Raw genomic sequence first — 15,797 nt, 5'->3', positions numbered from 1 at the left:
TAGAAGCAACGTCATGCAGCATTGACGCTCTGCAGACTTGATACCACCCGAGAGCTCACTTATACCGGCCTGCTTCTAAACGCCTCGATGTATTCAAAGGGTCGATCAAGCTTGTTGAGCTGTCTAGAAGTCTGGATGCTCTTCAACAAGCCATCAATAGCTCTCAGAAGCAATCACCTCGACCAAAGNTAGAAGCAACGTCATGCAGCATTGACGCTCTGCAGACTTGATACCACCCGAGAGCTCACTTATACCGGCCTGCTTCTAAACGCCTCGATGTATTCGCATATACCGCACAACGTTCACGAAGCCAATATGGCGCAAGTCCACACTATCAGTCTGTTTGTTGTCACCTGTACGAGATCTGAGACGATGTGATTAGACGTGGAGACCATCGTGCTCATGCTTGTCTCTGTATCGCCTGCTACCCACATCAGCCGCGGGACTTATTGTTCCTGCACTAGCTTTACTGAGATTCCATTCGAGGCCCTTGGTTGTGACAAGTGCAGAATCTGTACCTATCGGCAGGAGCCCGCAGGTCGGCCCAAGTATGTGCTGATCGATGACAAGCTCGTGTTCACCCTAATCATTGTGTCCACAGAAATCCAGGGGACTGTCTTTGCTGCTCACCTTGTCGAGCACGCAGGCGAGAGACTCTTCACTGACGACCCAGACGCGCTTCCGAGTCTTCGCAAGCTTGGTAATGGCATGCAAAGTGTGCATGGTTTGATCGAGCCGGCCTTGCAGTCCACCGAGAATGACGATAACATGCTTTTCACAAGAGCTCAGTTTGTGACGAGCTGGCCAAGTTGACACATACCTCTGTGCGCTTTGCAGCGTCTTGCTCTGCGACTGCTTTGACGCATTTGCCGAGATCCGTTGCGTATTGGTCAGGATCTTCGACGATAGGCACGCCCTGCAGGCCCATTGCTCAGTCGACGAGTCGTGCGTGTTGATTTGACATACCAACTGCTCGAAATGCCGCTTTATATCCGGCCTTATAGAGTCCAAGTCTCCTTTGATCAGATCGGGTACGAAGCTGCCTCTTCTTGAGCATGTGGCGCGTCACTAGCCTGCCGCTCACGATTGGCGCATTGCCTCGGAGGCGGCGAGCAAACGGTTTGCGCCACCATCTGCACAGACTCTGTAGCTGGCTGTGGGGTCTATCAGGCTCTGGCTGTATCGACAAAGGTCGAGAGGAGCACCTTTAAACCAGATTTGACGAAAGGTCGCAGTGTCAGTGATGGGTGTGTTGAGAATGATCAGCGCGATGAGCTCATGTGGTGGTCTGCCAGGATAGAGAAAGGTCGGCTCCCATCGCTCTATCGTGCACATGCAGTCCCAGATCGCCTGCCAAAACCACACGGCGGGGGCGAAGTCGGAGCAAGCGCGCTGATAATCTTGATGATCCACGGTCAGCTGGCTCTTATCGATCCGATCACATAAGATCGGATGCCTTCCCGTCAATCTGGAATGCGTAGAGCGCCGGCCATATCCAGAGCCAACAATTCTTCCTCCGCCCTTTTCACCTTGCCTGTGCTCGTCGGTCATAGGGCGAGATGGCAACAACAGATTTCCATCAGCAAGCTCCAGTGTCGAAGGAACCCATCATGGAATCCAGGCCGTCAAGCGAGAAGAAGGATGAATTTCCAAGACACGAGCTGCACAATGGTGGCCGCGATGGTGTGACTGTGACGGAGGAGGAATCGGCAGACGCCGCATTATTGAGAATGGGCTACCAGCCAGTGCTCATTCGCAACCGATCGACCCTTCAGGTCGTCTTCATGTGCTCAGTGCTAGCGTCCATTCCGTACGGTCTCGCTACGACGATGTACTACTCTCTCCTCGGCGGCGGACCGGCGAATGTCATCTGGGGATGGGTCGGCTTGACTTTTGTCATCGGTCGGTCGATCTGCATATAATAAAGCTTGCCAATGCTCATGCCTCGAGCAGCATGCGTTGCACTCAGTCTTGGTGAGATCTGCTCGGTCTATCCCAGCGCATCAGGCGTCTATTTCTTCACATTCATGCTTGCTCCCAAGCGTTACCGCAAGATTGCGTCCTACATCTGTGCGTCAGGCTTGCGTGTTTCTGCCACAGACGGATGTCTGACTCGGCCATAGGTGGCTATGCATTTGTCGCCGGCAATATCACGATCACGCTAGCCGTCAATTTCGGAACGACGCTCTTCCTCGTCGCATCGATCAATTTATTCGAAAGCTCCCCTGGCGTAGGAATATTCGCAGCAGAGGCATATCAGGTCTTCCTGGTCTTCCTAGGCATCACTTTGCTCTGCAACGCTATCTCAGCTTTCGGCAATCGCTTTTTGCCGCTCTTGGACACATTTGCGATCTTTTGGAATTTTGCTGGCATCATCGCCATCCTCATCGTCGTCCTCGTCCTCGCCAAGGAGGGACGGCACAACGCGAAATATGTGTTCACCAATTTCGATCCATCCAATTCTGGCTGGCCGCGGGGATGGTCCTTTATGGCTCGTTCTGGTTTGCTTCCCAACGCACGCTTGCTGACATATGCGTGATAACAGATCGGGCTCTTGCAGGCTGCTTATGCGACGTCATCGACTGGTAAGTTCCATGACGTGCACTGTGATGTCCGCTGACCCTTCACCAGGCATGATCGTGAGCATGTGCGAAGAGGTCGCCAAGCCGGAAACTCAGGTACCAAAGGCAATGCTCGCCACTGTCTTTGTCAACGGCATCTTTGGTGTTCTTTTCCTGCTGTAAGCTTTGTGCGGGCCCTTGAACAGGGTATGACTGACATTATCGCAGACCGCTGCTGTTCGTTCTGCCTGATCTGGCATACCTCGTCGCTTTGCCCTCTGGACAACCAGTCCCTGCGATCCTGAAGTCGGCAGTAGGCTCCTCTGGCGGCGCGTTCGGCTTGCTCGTCCCTCTGCTTGTCCTTGGCCTCCTCTGTGGTGTGGCCTGTACCACCGCCGCTTCTCGCTGCACGTGGGCCTTCTCGAGAGACGGCGCTATCCCAGGCAGCAGATGGTGGGGCAACTGCAACAAGTCTCTAGACGTCCCACTCAATGCGATGATGCTGTCGATGGCCATTCAAATCGGCCTGGGCGCCATCTACTTTGGCTCCTATGCTGCTTTCAATGCTTTCTCAGGCAGTGGCGTCATCCTACTGACGATCTCTTACGCGGTGCCGATCATCGTCTCCTTCGCCGAGGGCCGGCAACAGATCAGGGCTGGCAAATACTATTGGGGCTCGGTCGGTTTCGTCGCCAATGTGGTCGCTATCGGTATGTCCCTGTCTGTGATCACAAATGCTTGCTCATGATGTGCCATCAGCTTGGAGTATCCTAGCAGTGCCTCTGTTCTGTATGCCGTCGTATATCCCCATCACGGCTGCGTATATCAATTACGCAAGCGCTGTGCTCATCGGTGTGGTCCTCATCTCCGCGGCTTGGTACGGCATCTGGGGCAGAAAGCACTACCAAGGACCGCCTGTACACGAAGACGCGATCCTCGAAGCTCACCTTGCAGAGACTGACGATCCGAGGCTCCAGGCTCATCTGGCCGATAATGCCGTCGAGAAGCCGTCCGAGAGCTCAAATAGCGACCTTGGCGGCAATGAACATGCACAACAAGCCACTTTCCCGAATGAGAAGCCGCATGGCATCTTCACCGAGGAGAGATCGACTGCTCCTTCTGCTCTGTAAATATTCTCTTACATTTGGCAAAATTGGGATAGCACACGGGTAGTGAGGGGCTGATAATTTTGTATAAGTCATCTGATTGCAATAGCAGCCAGTGAGCTGCGCGCTAAGTCATGCCTCAGCAGTGGTGGACTGGGTCGGACGGCAATGCCATTCTTCATACAATAGGCCCTTGCCAAACAGGCGGGCACCCGTTTGTCATGAGGTCGTTTCTATCAGCGCAGCGATATAGAGACACTCTTCGTGACTTCTGCTAGAGCAGCTTGATTGCGTCTCAAAGTGCCCGTCAATGGCAAGAAGGTGCGATCCTGTAGACGTTCTGCGTGAGCTCGCCATTGATATTTCTGCGGATGACTTCGGGATACGAGCATGCCTGCGATCCTTTGCGCACCATCGAGGACCCTTGCGATGCATCGATCGAGCAGTTGCTGAGAAATGACGACGTCGTTCGTCTTGCGAATGAAGTATGCCTTGCACTCTGTAAGAGCTAGAGCAGCTGCAGGATCAAGACAACCGTTCGTGCGAACGATGGCGGCACATCTTGCGAGCGAGCGCCAGGACGCCCTTGTTGACGTCGAGGCATGTTTCGCAGGAAGTCGATCACCTGCTCGTAGCGAGGGGGAATGGGGAATTTGTTCGATGGCCAAACCATGAGGGACATCGCGTTGACAGGACCAGCTGATGTCGACCGGGAAGCCGTCTTTCGTTTTCGAGCCGGTCAAATCCAAAGTCATCCAGCTTCCCGCGAAGAATTGTCAGCGTGTCAACTTCATTTTGGCAGGGAGCAGAGCTCAATCAGATTGTCCATTGGCTCGTGTTCGCTGTGCAATCATTGTCTGCACGGCAGCCGGCGGCCGGCACGTTGAGTGCGCAGCAGAGCTCAATCACGGCTACGCCATCACTGGGCCGATCCCGAATTAGGACTAAGGAGCGGTCCACGAACTCAGCTGGTAATGAAATGGAGCAGCATGCGCACGCTGCCAAGTCATGGCTAGCGCACCCGGACGATGTCTACTTGCAGCACTATGGCAGCCTGAACCTCCAGGGCGGTCATGTCCTCCCTCCAGACCCGAGAGCTGAACGCCCAGCGGACTTGTTTGTTCATGATGCAGCGGCATTGGATCCACACGTTACGTCGTACGGGCCTACAACGCATGTGCCAGCTCCGTATGGCGCCCACGTAGTGTCAGACGACTGGGCCCTGAGCGTTAATGCTGGCTCGTCAGCCGCCTCTTACGCCCAAACATCCTCGGCCGACACAAGTCATTCTGATGCATCCACGCCGAACCGCAGACTGAGCGTCAGTCTCATTGCTTAAACAGTCTGCGCTACCAAACGCTGATGGGCTGAGCAGTTCTCCGATGCCGTCCCACTTGACTATGCGCCTCAGAGCTCGCGTCTCGAGCAAGCCTATTATCCGCCCGCACTGATTCGCGCGGATCCTCCTTATGCGCATACGTCGCTACTGCAACATCATTTTGCCAATACTGATCGGCAGAATGCGATGGACTCACACGAACATGTTTATGGCAACCAGCGGCCCACGAGCGGCCGCTCGAATGGGCTGCTACGCCCGCGATCTAGTGACTATGATCCCTACCCGCAAGTCATCCAGAGGATAAAAGACACCGAAGAGCTCCCATCTCTGTCATCCCATAGTCCCTTTGCCCAACGCTATGCGCAATATGGCGTGCCACAAGGCCCGACGTTGCCACCTCAGCTGTCTTACGAAGCCTCGCCGCAGCCATATCATTACCCTCCCGTCAGTAGAGGCTTGCCTGTACATAATCTGACGCGACCAACCCATGAAATGTCGCCGACGCCATGGCATCGGTTCGATGAGCGCAGTCAGTCGGCGAGATTCGAAGCCAATTTCCAAGCAGAGACAGCTCGATTGTCGGCCCTTGCTAGCGCAGCAGCTTCGCCGAGACCTCCCTCTGCAAAGGGGATGGAGACTCAGGGAGACATGTCTCGCAAAGGCAAAGGACGTCTGCCCACCAGAGAGATCAATATCTCTTGCCTGGCGTGCGGCGTGGGCTTCTGCTCTCTGTTGATACGCGGCACTGCAGCAGACATATCAGCGCCCTTTCAGAATGATTACTGTTGCTCGGCCTGCCTTTCACCAGGCGACACGCCTGCAGATACCCCAGCAGAGCCCGAGGCTCCTCTCGCGCGCGATGAGCTGCAGCCGCATCACTTCGCGAAACACAAGGATGATGTGCCCCTTGTCACTGGTTCACGATCGTCGACGAAGAAGAAGAGCAAGCGGACAAATGGCTCAAAGGAGAAGCTTAGCTGCGATGTGTGCACCCGCGCTATCGGTCAAGGTTGCTTGTACAAGGAGAACGGCGAAAGTATCACGTTTACCCTCGAGACAATTTGCACACGCTGTCGGTCGCTTTATCAGCGCTGCTCGGATTGTGGAGGAGGAGGGGGCGCGAGTAGGAGTGGCAGATGGCGAGCCAAAGAACTCTTCACTCCAGGCAAGAAGACCTGTCTTCTCGGTCATCAGCGCTATGCGCACATGACCGACATCGACTATGATATTCTGCCCGTCAACCATCTTCTGCAGCATCCCCGTGATCATGACTATCTTCTCGACAAATGCCAACGCATTTTCAAACAAGCTCTTTGGGCAGCACTGGCAGTGCCAGAAATGCTCGAATCAGGCTTAGCAAAGGCGACGACATTCGAAGAAGTGGACATGATGGCTACAGAAGGCTGGAAACATGTCTCGACGACCTTGCGCATCGATATCGAGTCTGCCGAACGTAGGCGAAGGTATCTCGGCTTGCGCTGGTCTCGGCGCAATCCTCGCAAGACAGGCCGCAACAAAGGCGGCGAGAATGAAGCCTTGCCTTACGAGGGAACACTCTACGTTCGACCTGACCGTGATCTGATCGGATTCAATCAGGGCGAATGGGACATTACCTATGGCACTATCTTGTGAGTTTACTGCACCGAAGGCGTATGACTGGTCTAACACTGACACAGTGTTGCCGTCTCGATACCCTGGGCGACAGGCGATTCTTTCCATAGCGCAACGATGCTCATCGAGAAGCTCGTGCGCAAGTGTCTCGCGGACCGCGAAGCTCTGATTGCAGACCTGACTCGCGAGGGTAAGGTCCAGGAAGCCGAAGCCATACCGCCCATTAATCATACATTCACGATGCTCTTCTTCTCGCGAGACTCACGCACGGTCACATATCTGGAACGCCGCCGAGGCTTCGTGCCACTCAAAACTTATCTCGAGCAAAACGCCGACGCTAGGCCGGAGGCATTTCCACCTCAGAGGCCGATATATATACCGCCCCAGGCTCAGGCCGGCTGGCAGCTCATCGTTAAGCGTCAAAACGATGCTACAGTCGCAGACTGGGACCGCCGCATGGGTATGGAAAGCACAGAGCTTCAGCATGGCACGTCTCGCAAAGCAGCGCTGTTTCGGCAGCAGCAGGCCGAAGAAGCATCATTGCCTCGTGATACACCAATAGACGCAAGTGCTTGATTTCTTGTTGTAAGGGCACACAGGGATTACCATCGACTGCTTCATGCAATTTGCTGCCTTCTATAATACAACACGACATCGCCAGGTTGCTTCTGGAAAAATGCTCTGACTGCGCCGAGAGTCGCGGTATAAGGGACGACCTTGCCGCTGCAAAGCACCTCAAGACCATTATGCGGCTGGCTTTGTACTCCGTCGTTTCCTTCTGCACCTGATTGGGTGCGGGAGGCTTCGCTTGAGGTGCGCGATGTTTTCGTGAGGTCGACCCGGCTAGATTGAGTCGATCCTAGGGAGCCCGATGCAATACTGCCCGGCGTCGTGCCGCTCGTACCGGGCGACTCCAGACGCTCGGAGATGTAGTTGAGAATCTTGCGGACACGAAGCACCCGACTAGCGCTCAAGCGCGCATTACTGCCTCGCAAGTGTCAACTCTATCAAGGAAGCGCTTACGTCGGTGACTCACCCGTTTGGCAATTCTGGCAGACTCTCTGTCTCGTCGTCACGGTAGGGCATCAAGACAAACGGAATCTTCACAGGCTCCTTGACGACGTGCCGGTTTGCCAAGAGATAATCGAGCGTCCATGGAGGCAGCAGCATCTCGAGCAGTTCGGTCTCAGTGCTCAGCTTTCCCTGAGGTCGCCTGAAGGTCAAGCGCCATGTCTCCATGTCTGACGTCTCTTCAAATATGAGAATTTGAACATCCGCAGGAACAGCGAGCAGTGGTGCGTCCACTTCTGGACAAGGATTGAAGGCTTCCTTGAATAGCGTCGAAAGGAATTCGACTTGATGTCGGTCGGTTGGTATCATTTGTGCTGCCCAAGCTGGCTCCGATGGCTTCTCGAGCGCTCTTGCCTGTCCGTTGTCATTCGGTGTCGGCGTCGTGGCCTCTGATATATCGACCGACTTCTTGCTCTTGCCGAACACTTTGAGCCTGCCACGAAATGTGGATGGCGACGCGTCGGGCTTTGGAGAAGAGAGTGCTTCCGATGGCGTCACAGGGTTGGGCGGCGCGCTCGGCGTGACAGGTGCAGGCACTGTTTTGTGGGTAGTATAGTTGAAGTAGTCACCAGTTGACATCTGCCGGTCCCTCGGGGCTTCCGCCATCGCAGAGCGGCGTCGCTGGCCATACGGATCGTTGCTTCCTGACCTCGACATGCTGGCTACACCCGCGGGTGGTAAGGCAGGCGTTGGTGCGGGTGTAGCCAGTGCAGCGCCTGCGTCAGGCGTCTGTAATGCTGTACCTCCGTCTTGCATTAAACGTCGTACGCAAAGCGGCTCGGATCTATCGACCTGCTTGGCACTATCGAGTGAGAGGAACATCGGCACCGAGCCACGATGTAACCTCGGTGTAGCCGGCGTTTGCGTGATGGGAGCTGCTTGGACGGATCTCAGGCGGATTTCGTGCTCGACGAAAGCGATGAACAGGTTCCGCAGCACTAGACGGCCGTAGTTAAAGCGATGATCTTCTTTGTCACGTGCAAACTCTTCCAGACCCATCTCATCCGCGTATACTTCTGCTTCGAAGCAGCGAGACTCGTCGAGATGCACATGGACTGTTCCGGTATTGACTTCGACAGTGCACCAATTCGTGATTGTGCCATCGCCTTCTATACGAGAGCGTACCAATTCGATGGCTTCCTTGAGCGGCGCGTCGAGTATTGATTGGTCTTTGCTGATACGGCCGACGCAGCAGAGTTCTACGATATCCCATAATAGGATGTCTCCGACCGTGCTAGCAGTGAGGACGTGTCGACGATCATTGAGTAGCTGGATCTGTATCAGGCCTTCTTTGCCAGCGATGACATCGTCCGGCTGCGCGCGTAAGGGCGTCGCTTGGTCCGCCGATTCTCGCATGAGATACTCCTGCAACGCACGTGCAAAGACAGGATCATGAGTCTCTTCGTGCGTGTTGCTGGAATGATCTGGCAGCGTTGGCGGGCTTTGGGGATAGCCAAATTGACCATAACCCGCTTGCTGACTGCTTGCACGAAGTCCAAAGCCACTCAATACCGAACTGTTTGAGTGGATGGCACGCAAGGACGAGCCGAGCAGATCTGTACTGGCGCCCGCTCGACCACCTATGAAGGCATCGTCTGGCGCTTTGAGGGGTATACGACTCGCGTATGGCGCGTCCGCGCGATCCTCAATGGTCCGCACGCTCCTCGGCCTTGGCGCATTGGGAGCAAAACTTACTGATGGCCGCTCATGCATAGAGCTCAGCGAGAGGGGTCTGTTCCGCCGTACTGGAATGGGGAATGCAGGATCTGCGAGGATTGGGGTCTCGTCAGTCGAGAGAGCTGTAGATGCGTTCTGCCCTCTAGCGCTGCGGTCCTGGTCAAGAGACGAAGTCTCGCCATCGCGCCATCGCTTGATGCTGGGTCTGACATGCGTAGACGAAGTCCAAACGTAGCTGTCGTCCGCCACAACGATCCTGCATATGCCAGCTACTTCTTCGCGCCCACCCCTCGTCTCAACGTCGCGCCCGATGAGCACGCAATCTCCGTCTTCTTCAGCGCAGCCGACATTGTCGACCTTGCATATGTTGCCTGACTTATCGCCAGAATAGAACACGGATAGAGAGGGATGCTGCGAAGCCAAAGACCAGACCGAGCTGCCATGATGGTTGAATGTATAGATTGGCCTTTGCATGGCAAGCGACCAAAGCTTGATTGTGCCATCGGATGAACCTGACAAAACCTGGTAGATTGGTCTGCGTAAGCGAGGTGTCAGTAAAGCGGGCAAAGACGGACCAGCTTCGCATCGTCGCTGATAAGAAGCGCGCGAACGTTGTCTGAATGACCGACAAGGCGCGCAATCTGCGATCCTGCCCGCGGATCCCAAATTTGTATCACTTTGACAGGTGAGCCTGTTGCCAGGACCGAGCCTGTCGGATCGACGGCGAGCGCGTAAGCCGACATGAGTAGATCAAATGGTTTACCTGCGAGCATATCAGTATGCCACGCAGCTCGAGACTGCACGCATACCCAGCGAATCCTTACGACCCTCCTGTATATCCCATAGCTTGACTTTGCGGTCAAAGCCTGCACTGGCAACGAAGCCGGGTATCCTCGCATGCGCTAGGCATCGCACGTAGTCAGAATGCGTGCCGACGATGGCGGGTTGCATCGCAGATTCTGGGTCGTGGGGTGACCAGGCCTGGATCGTGCGATCTGACGAGGCAGAGATGACTGTACGGTTGAAGTTGCACAGGACTATGTCGTTTATCCAATCTGTATGATTTTGTACACATTGTCTGAATCTGGCTGGACCAGGCTGCTTCTGAGACGACCGAGACAGATCTATACGCCACGATTGTTCAAATGGCAAGGCGTCAGGTATCCCGTTTTGAGACGAGGCGCGTAACGAGTCTGACTCGACCGTATCTGGCTCGACAGAGCTACCCCGGCGCAGTGAGGGCGGGACTTCATAATTCGATCTCATTATGCCCCTCCCTCTCGAGTCGGACCTCCCGAGTAGTCCGGCGTCGCTGTCGTCCGAGTCGCCGTCCCGCTGATCCTCATCTTGCTCGCGAAACCGATCGCGACTATCTCTCGCGCTACGCCGTCGTGAACGGCCGTATGCCGTCTTCCGCTTACACATGGGCAAGCCGAGTTCCCAGCTGGCTATCAGACCATCCCGACCGCCGGAATAGAGCAGCCCGGCAGGTCTGGCTTCTGCGGCATCTGACTTTGTGCTTGAAGAGAGGACAGTAGACAAGTCTAGCGCGAGCGCATGAACGCCAAGACAGTGCCGAGGATGATCACTGGGCGGTGTAAGCGCTTTGCGTGGGCCTAAGCTGCCTCCCAGCCCAAACTCAGGTTTGGAGGGAGACGCAGTGGAAAGAGCTTGACGAGGCCGGGGTAATCTAACGAAAGATTGGAGCTCTGTATCGTATACTGCTGGCCTCGGATCGCCATTGCGAGGCCATGACAGCTCAGGTAGACTGTACGTGGGCAGCCCCTCGAGCGAGGCCGGTATAGGCAGAGCGTAGGACACCCTCCGTCTCGGATAAGCCTGGGCTGGCATATCGCGCCTCTATCTCGTATTGTTGCAGGCCTTGGGATGATTGGGTTGCATGCCTGTGTGCGTCAAGATGTGTATGCTCTGCGCTGATCAGTGCTTGGCACGGGACTTCGATGGCTCGTCGTCACCCATCAGAACAATGGCTGGCCCAGCTACGCCAATGATGCGCATGGTCGGCCCGAGTATATTCTTGACGCGTTAGAGCGCGACTTGCCCTGCTCCTCGCAAAAATCTCAGAGCAACATCAGCGAACGCTCAGATGGGTCGTAAGGCTCGCAACAAGCAGGGCCCGCCCAACGCGGCCGACTTCCCTGCTCACCTACGCTCTATAATTCCTCGACCGGAGAAGGCAGCCAGTGCGGCTGCAGCTGCATCCACAACAAGCACTTTTCTCTCTGGACCGAACGCTGTGAAGAAGCGCAAGCGTACTCAGGAGATCGTCAATCCCGGTCCGGGCAGAAGCGGACTCAAGAAATCCAAGAGCAATGGGATTGTGCCGTCTGCATCGAACAAGTCGAAAGGCAAGGCTCCTGCAGCGCGTGCAAGCAAAGACGAGCACAGTGACGACGAGGATGACGCCAAGCTACAGGCAGCAAGAGAGTAGGGGCTGTTGAGATCTGGAACATCATGCATACTGAATATGGTGCTGTACGCTGCAGAGCCATGTTCGACCCTGCAGATCTCGTGCCTTCAACCTCGGCGGGCGCACTACCTTTACTCAGACGAGATGATGCCTCCGATGTGTCTGACTCTGACTCTGACGGCGACGAGAACGACGATAGTGATATGGAAGGTCAGCTCAAAGACTGTCAGTGAGATCATAGGTTGGCTTACCGCCTAGAAATGAGCAGATCTCCTGGAGGACGAGTTTGGGGATGTCGACGGCATTGCGACAGACTCAGATGCTGACAATACCTCGCTCAACGGGCGCCTACCACGTACACCTCTGTGAGTTACCAGTCCGATCTTCGTCCCCCTAGCGCTTACCGGCATGCATAGACCGAGCAAATCACCTTCTGCGCGTTCAAACGCTCCGCCGCCGTCGTCGGCTCTCGGACGGCATCTAGGCTCAGAAGTAGATCTGCTCGAGCACTCATCGTCCGTGCTGGGCCAGCTTGAGGAGGCCTCTGATGAGGACGAGGGTTTCGAGGGCATCGGAGAGCTTGACGCTTCCGACGAGGACGAAGAGACGGACAATGACGTAGAGGAAGACGGCAATCAGACATTTGTGTCCGCCAAGACTGCGTTGGCTAGCGGCGATGATGCACAGTCTGGTATCACCTCGGAAGAGGACGACACTCTGACGAACGGTGCAGAAGACGGTGATGAAGAGGTGGAGGAAGAATCGGATGATGCATTCAGAGAGGAGGCTGCAGGTGGAGAAGAAGGCGAAGAAGAAGAAGAAGAAGAAGAAGACGATCTCGCGCTGCATTTGGCTCTTGACGGCGCGACAGCGAATATACCGGATGTACAAGCCGTGTCTGTCAGACTCCAGGCAGGCGCGAGGGCCTTGTCAAACTGGAAAGCGCTGGGCCCAAAGACTGGTAAGTCACGAGCAGACGTGTACGATGCCTTTATCAACGATGTGTGTGCGTACTACGGCTACAACCGCTATCTCGCAGAGAAGCTTGTAGAGCTCTTCCCGATAGACGAGGTAAGCTTCCAGCGCACAATTCGAATAAGGCTGATCGCGTATCCCAGGCGATCACATTCTTAGATGCCTCCGATACGCCCCGTCCCATCACGATCAGAGCAAACACGCTCAAGACGAGACGGAGAGAGCTCGCACAGTCGCTGATTAATCGAGGCGTCAACCTCGAGCCGATCGGCAAGTGGACAAAAGTCGGTCTGCAAGTCTTTGAGAGCCCTGTGCCTATCGGCGCGACGCCAGAATATCTCGCAGGCCATTATATACTCCAAGCAGCATCTTCTTTCTTGCCTGTCATGGCACTTGCTCCTCAGCCGAACGAGCGCGTGCTCGATATGTCGGCAGCGCCAGGAGGCAAGACGACCTTCCTAGCTGCCATGCTGCAAAACACCGGCGTCGTCTTTGCAAATGACTCGAACAAACACCGTACAAAGTCGCTGGCCGGCAACGTCGCTCGAATGGGCTGTAAGAACGTCATCATTTGTAATCACGACGGCAGGGAGTTCCCGAAGGTGATGGGCGGATTTGATCGCGTGCTGCTCGACGCTCCGTGCTCTGGTACAGGCGTCATCAGCAAGGATCCCAGCGTCAAGGTCAACAAGGTGAGTCGTCGTGACTTATCAAGCAACTATGGCTCATGCCCGCGCAGTCTGCAAGAGACTTCATCCTGCTCACTCATCTCCAGAAACAGCTCATCCTGTCTGCAATCGATTCTGTCTCGCCTCACTCGGCCACAGGGGGCTACATTGTCTACTCGACCTGCTCCGTCACCGTCGACGAGAACGAGTCTGTCGTCGATTACGCTCTGCGCAAACGAGCACACGTCAAGCTCGTCGAGACCGGGCTAGAATTCGGCAAAGAAGGACACACGAGCTTCAAAGGCAAGCATTTCGACAATAGCTTAGCTTTGACGCGGCGCTTCTATCCGCATGTGCAGAATAGTGCGTCTTGCCCGTCGTGATGATGTATTCACGAGCTGACTACGAACTTGCAGTGGACGGCTTCTTTGTTGCCAAGATCAAGGTCGGCAAGCCAGCGAAACCTTCCAAGAAGCCAGCAGTGCGCGAGGAAGATGACGGTGTCACGGACATCGAGCTGTCCGATGCCGAGGATGGCGATGTGACGTTCAATGACGCAGAAGACGAGGAGCTGATCGCAAAGACTCGTGAGCGGCTTGCCAAGAAGAATCCCCGGAAGCCGAACGGCAAGGCTTGACAAGCGCCTCACGGCGCATGCGCTCGATCGGCCTGTGCGAGTAGCGCTCCCGCCCGCGACGAAACTTCATCTGTCTTGGGCATGTTGCGCTCGTCCAGGAAAGCTGTCCGATCTGTTAGCTCGTTCAATGTGGAGACGATATTGCATACCTCTTGTGAGCGCGATGGCTGGATCTGCGACGCGCTCTTGCCACTGTGAAAGATCTGAGACGACCATGAGCGGATTTCGTGAGTTCCGAGTCCATGCGCACCTGTGGCATCAAGGACATAGATCAAGGTGTCATGGCCGCGGTCTGGAGCCGCTTGATTTCGATCGATCAGCGGCAGAAGCTGCTTGCGTATCCACTTGACCTGGCGCCGGGCATACTGACGTGTGCCGAAGAACATCTGCTCATTTGCTTTCGCCAGCGCTTTCTCGTCCGTATGCCCAGGCAAGAGATTGAGGTAAGTATCGAAAGGCCTGAAGCCAAGGCTCTGTGCAATGCCGCGGCTGTAATCGATCGAGACAGGCGCTACGGACAAGCCTAGGAGACTTCGTATGGACATCTCTGAGCGCCTGTAGGCAGACTGCCAGCGCAGAGAGATGACGTCGCGCAGTATACTAGATATAGCTGCAAGAGATGGTCGATATGCGGCGCGATCGAATGCTCGTCTCAAGGTAGCAACCTCGCCGAGCAGCCCAGACTGAGACGCGTTGTGAGCGAAGGGAGGCCTACGAACAGGCGCGCATACCTGAACCATCTTGTTGGCGCGCGCAAGCAGTCTTGCCTCGAGCTCCTTGGGCTCAGAATAGAGCCATAAGATGAGGCTGCGATACCTACGTAATTCTCAGCCAGATACGAGAGACGTGAGTGCTGCTCACTTGGCGGTACCTCCGGACGGCTGAAGCTCCGCGGCTGTTTCACGCTTCTGCATTGCGTACACATCGCTAGTCCGCAGTCCGGTTTCCAAACAAATTTCGAGCGCGCGACGATTCTTGCGGACGTCGTTCTTCGGCCATTTGTTACCAGAGACAGGATCTAGCTTGAGCAGGATCTCATTGAGCATGTTGGCTAGCTTGAGCGAATCTTTGCGATATGGCTCCGGCAAGAGATGTACCGGAAAATCTGGTGGAAATGAAAAAGGACTGCTTAGGGGAGGTAGACCGGGCAAAATGGCGAGCAAGGCATGCTCGTCACTCGGTAGTGACTGTATATCAGCCGCGAGCGACGCATCGGCGAATGCGGACGTGTCTATTCTGTCAGACGAGATGGGCGGCCATTTTGATCGTGCGCGAACGCCGGAGATGCCGCCGTAAGCGGTAGGCGCAAGACCACCGGCGAAGAGCAGATTTTGAAGATAGTAGGTCGTGCCACCGACAAGTATAGGCGTCTTACGCTGGTCGTGGAGCTGTGAGACCACCTTTGTGGCCTCATGCACGTAATCCTTGACATCCCACTCGTTCGCTTTTGGCGCCATCGGATCGCACACTCCGAGCAGGTGATGCTTGATGCCGCCTTGCTCGGCTCGCGTGGCTTTATTCGTGAGCAGAGGAAGGCCAGCATAAAGCTGCATGGCGTCGCAATTGATAATCTCTGCTGCTTCGAGTCGTTGCGCAAGCTCGACGGCGAGTTGCGACTTGCCGACGCCAGTCGTCCCGATGACAGCCACCACACTCATTCTTTGCAAGCGCTGAGCGGCATGAAGAGAAGTCAGACTGACATTGCGCATGAGCAATCGTAG

General features: G+C 55.4%; 7 protein-coding genes across 7 annotated transcripts in view; 4 read left to right on the top strand and 3 right to left on the bottom strand.

The window, feature by feature from the left end:
* The window catches only part of L969DRAFT_101823 (uncharacterized protein), a gene marked incomplete at its 3' end in the record, with an annotated part of 7,542 nt that extends 7,312 nt beyond the window's left edge, over window positions 1-230 (top strand). Inside the window, exon 15 of the mRNA XM_014714726.1 lies at window positions 100-230. Coding sequence (XP_014570212.1) covers window positions 100-230 — 131 coding nt within the window. The remainder of the gene's footprint in view (window positions 1-99) is intronic.
* Window positions 231-302: 72 nt separating this feature from the next.
* L969DRAFT_71340 (uncharacterized protein) lies at window positions 303-1,378 on the bottom strand (the record flags this gene model as incomplete). The annotated part of the gene is made up of 7 exons (XM_014714725.1): window positions 1,206-1,378; window positions 1,085-1,154; window positions 967-1,039; window positions 821-916; window positions 631-771; window positions 462-582; window positions 303-424 (listed from the first exon to the last, which is right to left on the bottom strand). The coding sequence occupies exons 1-7, from the start codon at window positions 1,333-1,335 to the stop codon at window positions 303-305; spliced, it is 753 nt and encodes a 250-aa protein (XP_014570211.1). The 5' UTR covers window positions 1,336-1,378.
* Window positions 1,379-1,559: 181 nt separating this feature from the next.
* L969DRAFT_92854 (uncharacterized protein) lies at window positions 1,560-3,691 on the top strand (the record flags this gene model as incomplete). The annotated part of the gene is made up of 7 exons (XM_014714724.1): window positions 1,560-1,902; window positions 1,954-2,070; window positions 2,124-2,491; window positions 2,546-2,585; window positions 2,632-2,740; window positions 2,790-3,271; window positions 3,321-3,691. The coding sequence occupies 7 exons, from the start codon at window positions 1,560-1,562 to the stop codon at window positions 3,689-3,691; spliced, it is 1,830 nt and encodes a 609-aa protein (XP_014570210.1).
* A 347-nt stretch (window positions 3,692-4,038) lies between these two features.
* Window positions 4,039-7,421, top strand: L969DRAFT_615790 (uncharacterized protein; the record flags this gene model as incomplete). The annotated part of the gene is made up of 4 exons (XM_014714723.1): window positions 4,039-4,152; window positions 4,470-4,988; window positions 5,043-6,634; window positions 6,683-7,421. The coding sequence occupies 4 exons, from the start codon at window positions 4,039-4,041 to the stop codon at window positions 7,191-7,193; spliced, it is 2,736 nt and encodes a 911-aa protein (XP_014570209.1). The 3' UTR covers window positions 7,194-7,421.
* L969DRAFT_15649 (uncharacterized protein) lies at window positions 7,235-11,216 on the bottom strand (the record flags this gene model as incomplete). Its single annotated transcript, XM_014714233.1, has 4 exons — window positions 7,235-7,601; window positions 7,654-9,887; window positions 9,941-10,128; window positions 10,175-11,216. 4 exons carry the CDS (start codon window positions 11,214-11,216, stop codon window positions 7,235-7,237), a joined length of 3,831 nt encoding a protein of 1,276 aa, XP_014569719.1.
* A 256-nt stretch (window positions 11,217-11,472) lies between these two features.
* Window positions 11,473-14,076, top strand: L969DRAFT_45159 (uncharacterized protein; the record flags this gene model as incomplete). Its single annotated transcript, XM_014714722.1, has 7 exons — window positions 11,473-11,813; window positions 11,873-12,006; window positions 12,062-12,161; window positions 12,213-12,867; window positions 12,915-13,463; window positions 13,511-13,802; window positions 13,856-14,076. 7 exons carry the CDS (start codon window positions 11,473-11,475, stop codon window positions 14,074-14,076), a joined length of 2,292 nt encoding a protein of 763 aa, XP_014570208.1.
* Window positions 14,077-14,084: 8 nt separating this feature from the next.
* L969DRAFT_45144 (uncharacterized protein) lies at window positions 14,085-15,785 on the bottom strand (the record flags this gene model as incomplete). The annotated part of the gene is made up of 5 exons (XM_014714721.1): window positions 14,085-14,179; window positions 14,226-14,279; window positions 14,327-14,759; window positions 14,808-14,892; window positions 14,938-15,785. 5 exons carry the CDS (start codon window positions 15,783-15,785, stop codon window positions 14,085-14,087), a joined length of 1,515 nt encoding a protein of 504 aa, XP_014570207.1.
* Between the last annotated feature and the right edge of the window lie 12 nt (window positions 15,786-15,797).

This window comes from Mixia osmundae (genome assembly GCF_000708205.1).
Source record: "Mixia osmundae IAM 14324 unplaced genomic scaffold scaffold_2, whole genome shotgun sequence".
NCBI classification, from domain to species: domain Eukaryota; kingdom Fungi; phylum Basidiomycota; class Mixiomycetes; order Mixiales; family Mixiaceae; genus Mixia; species Mixia osmundae.
This window is presented reverse-complemented; position numbering and strand designations above follow the sequence as displayed.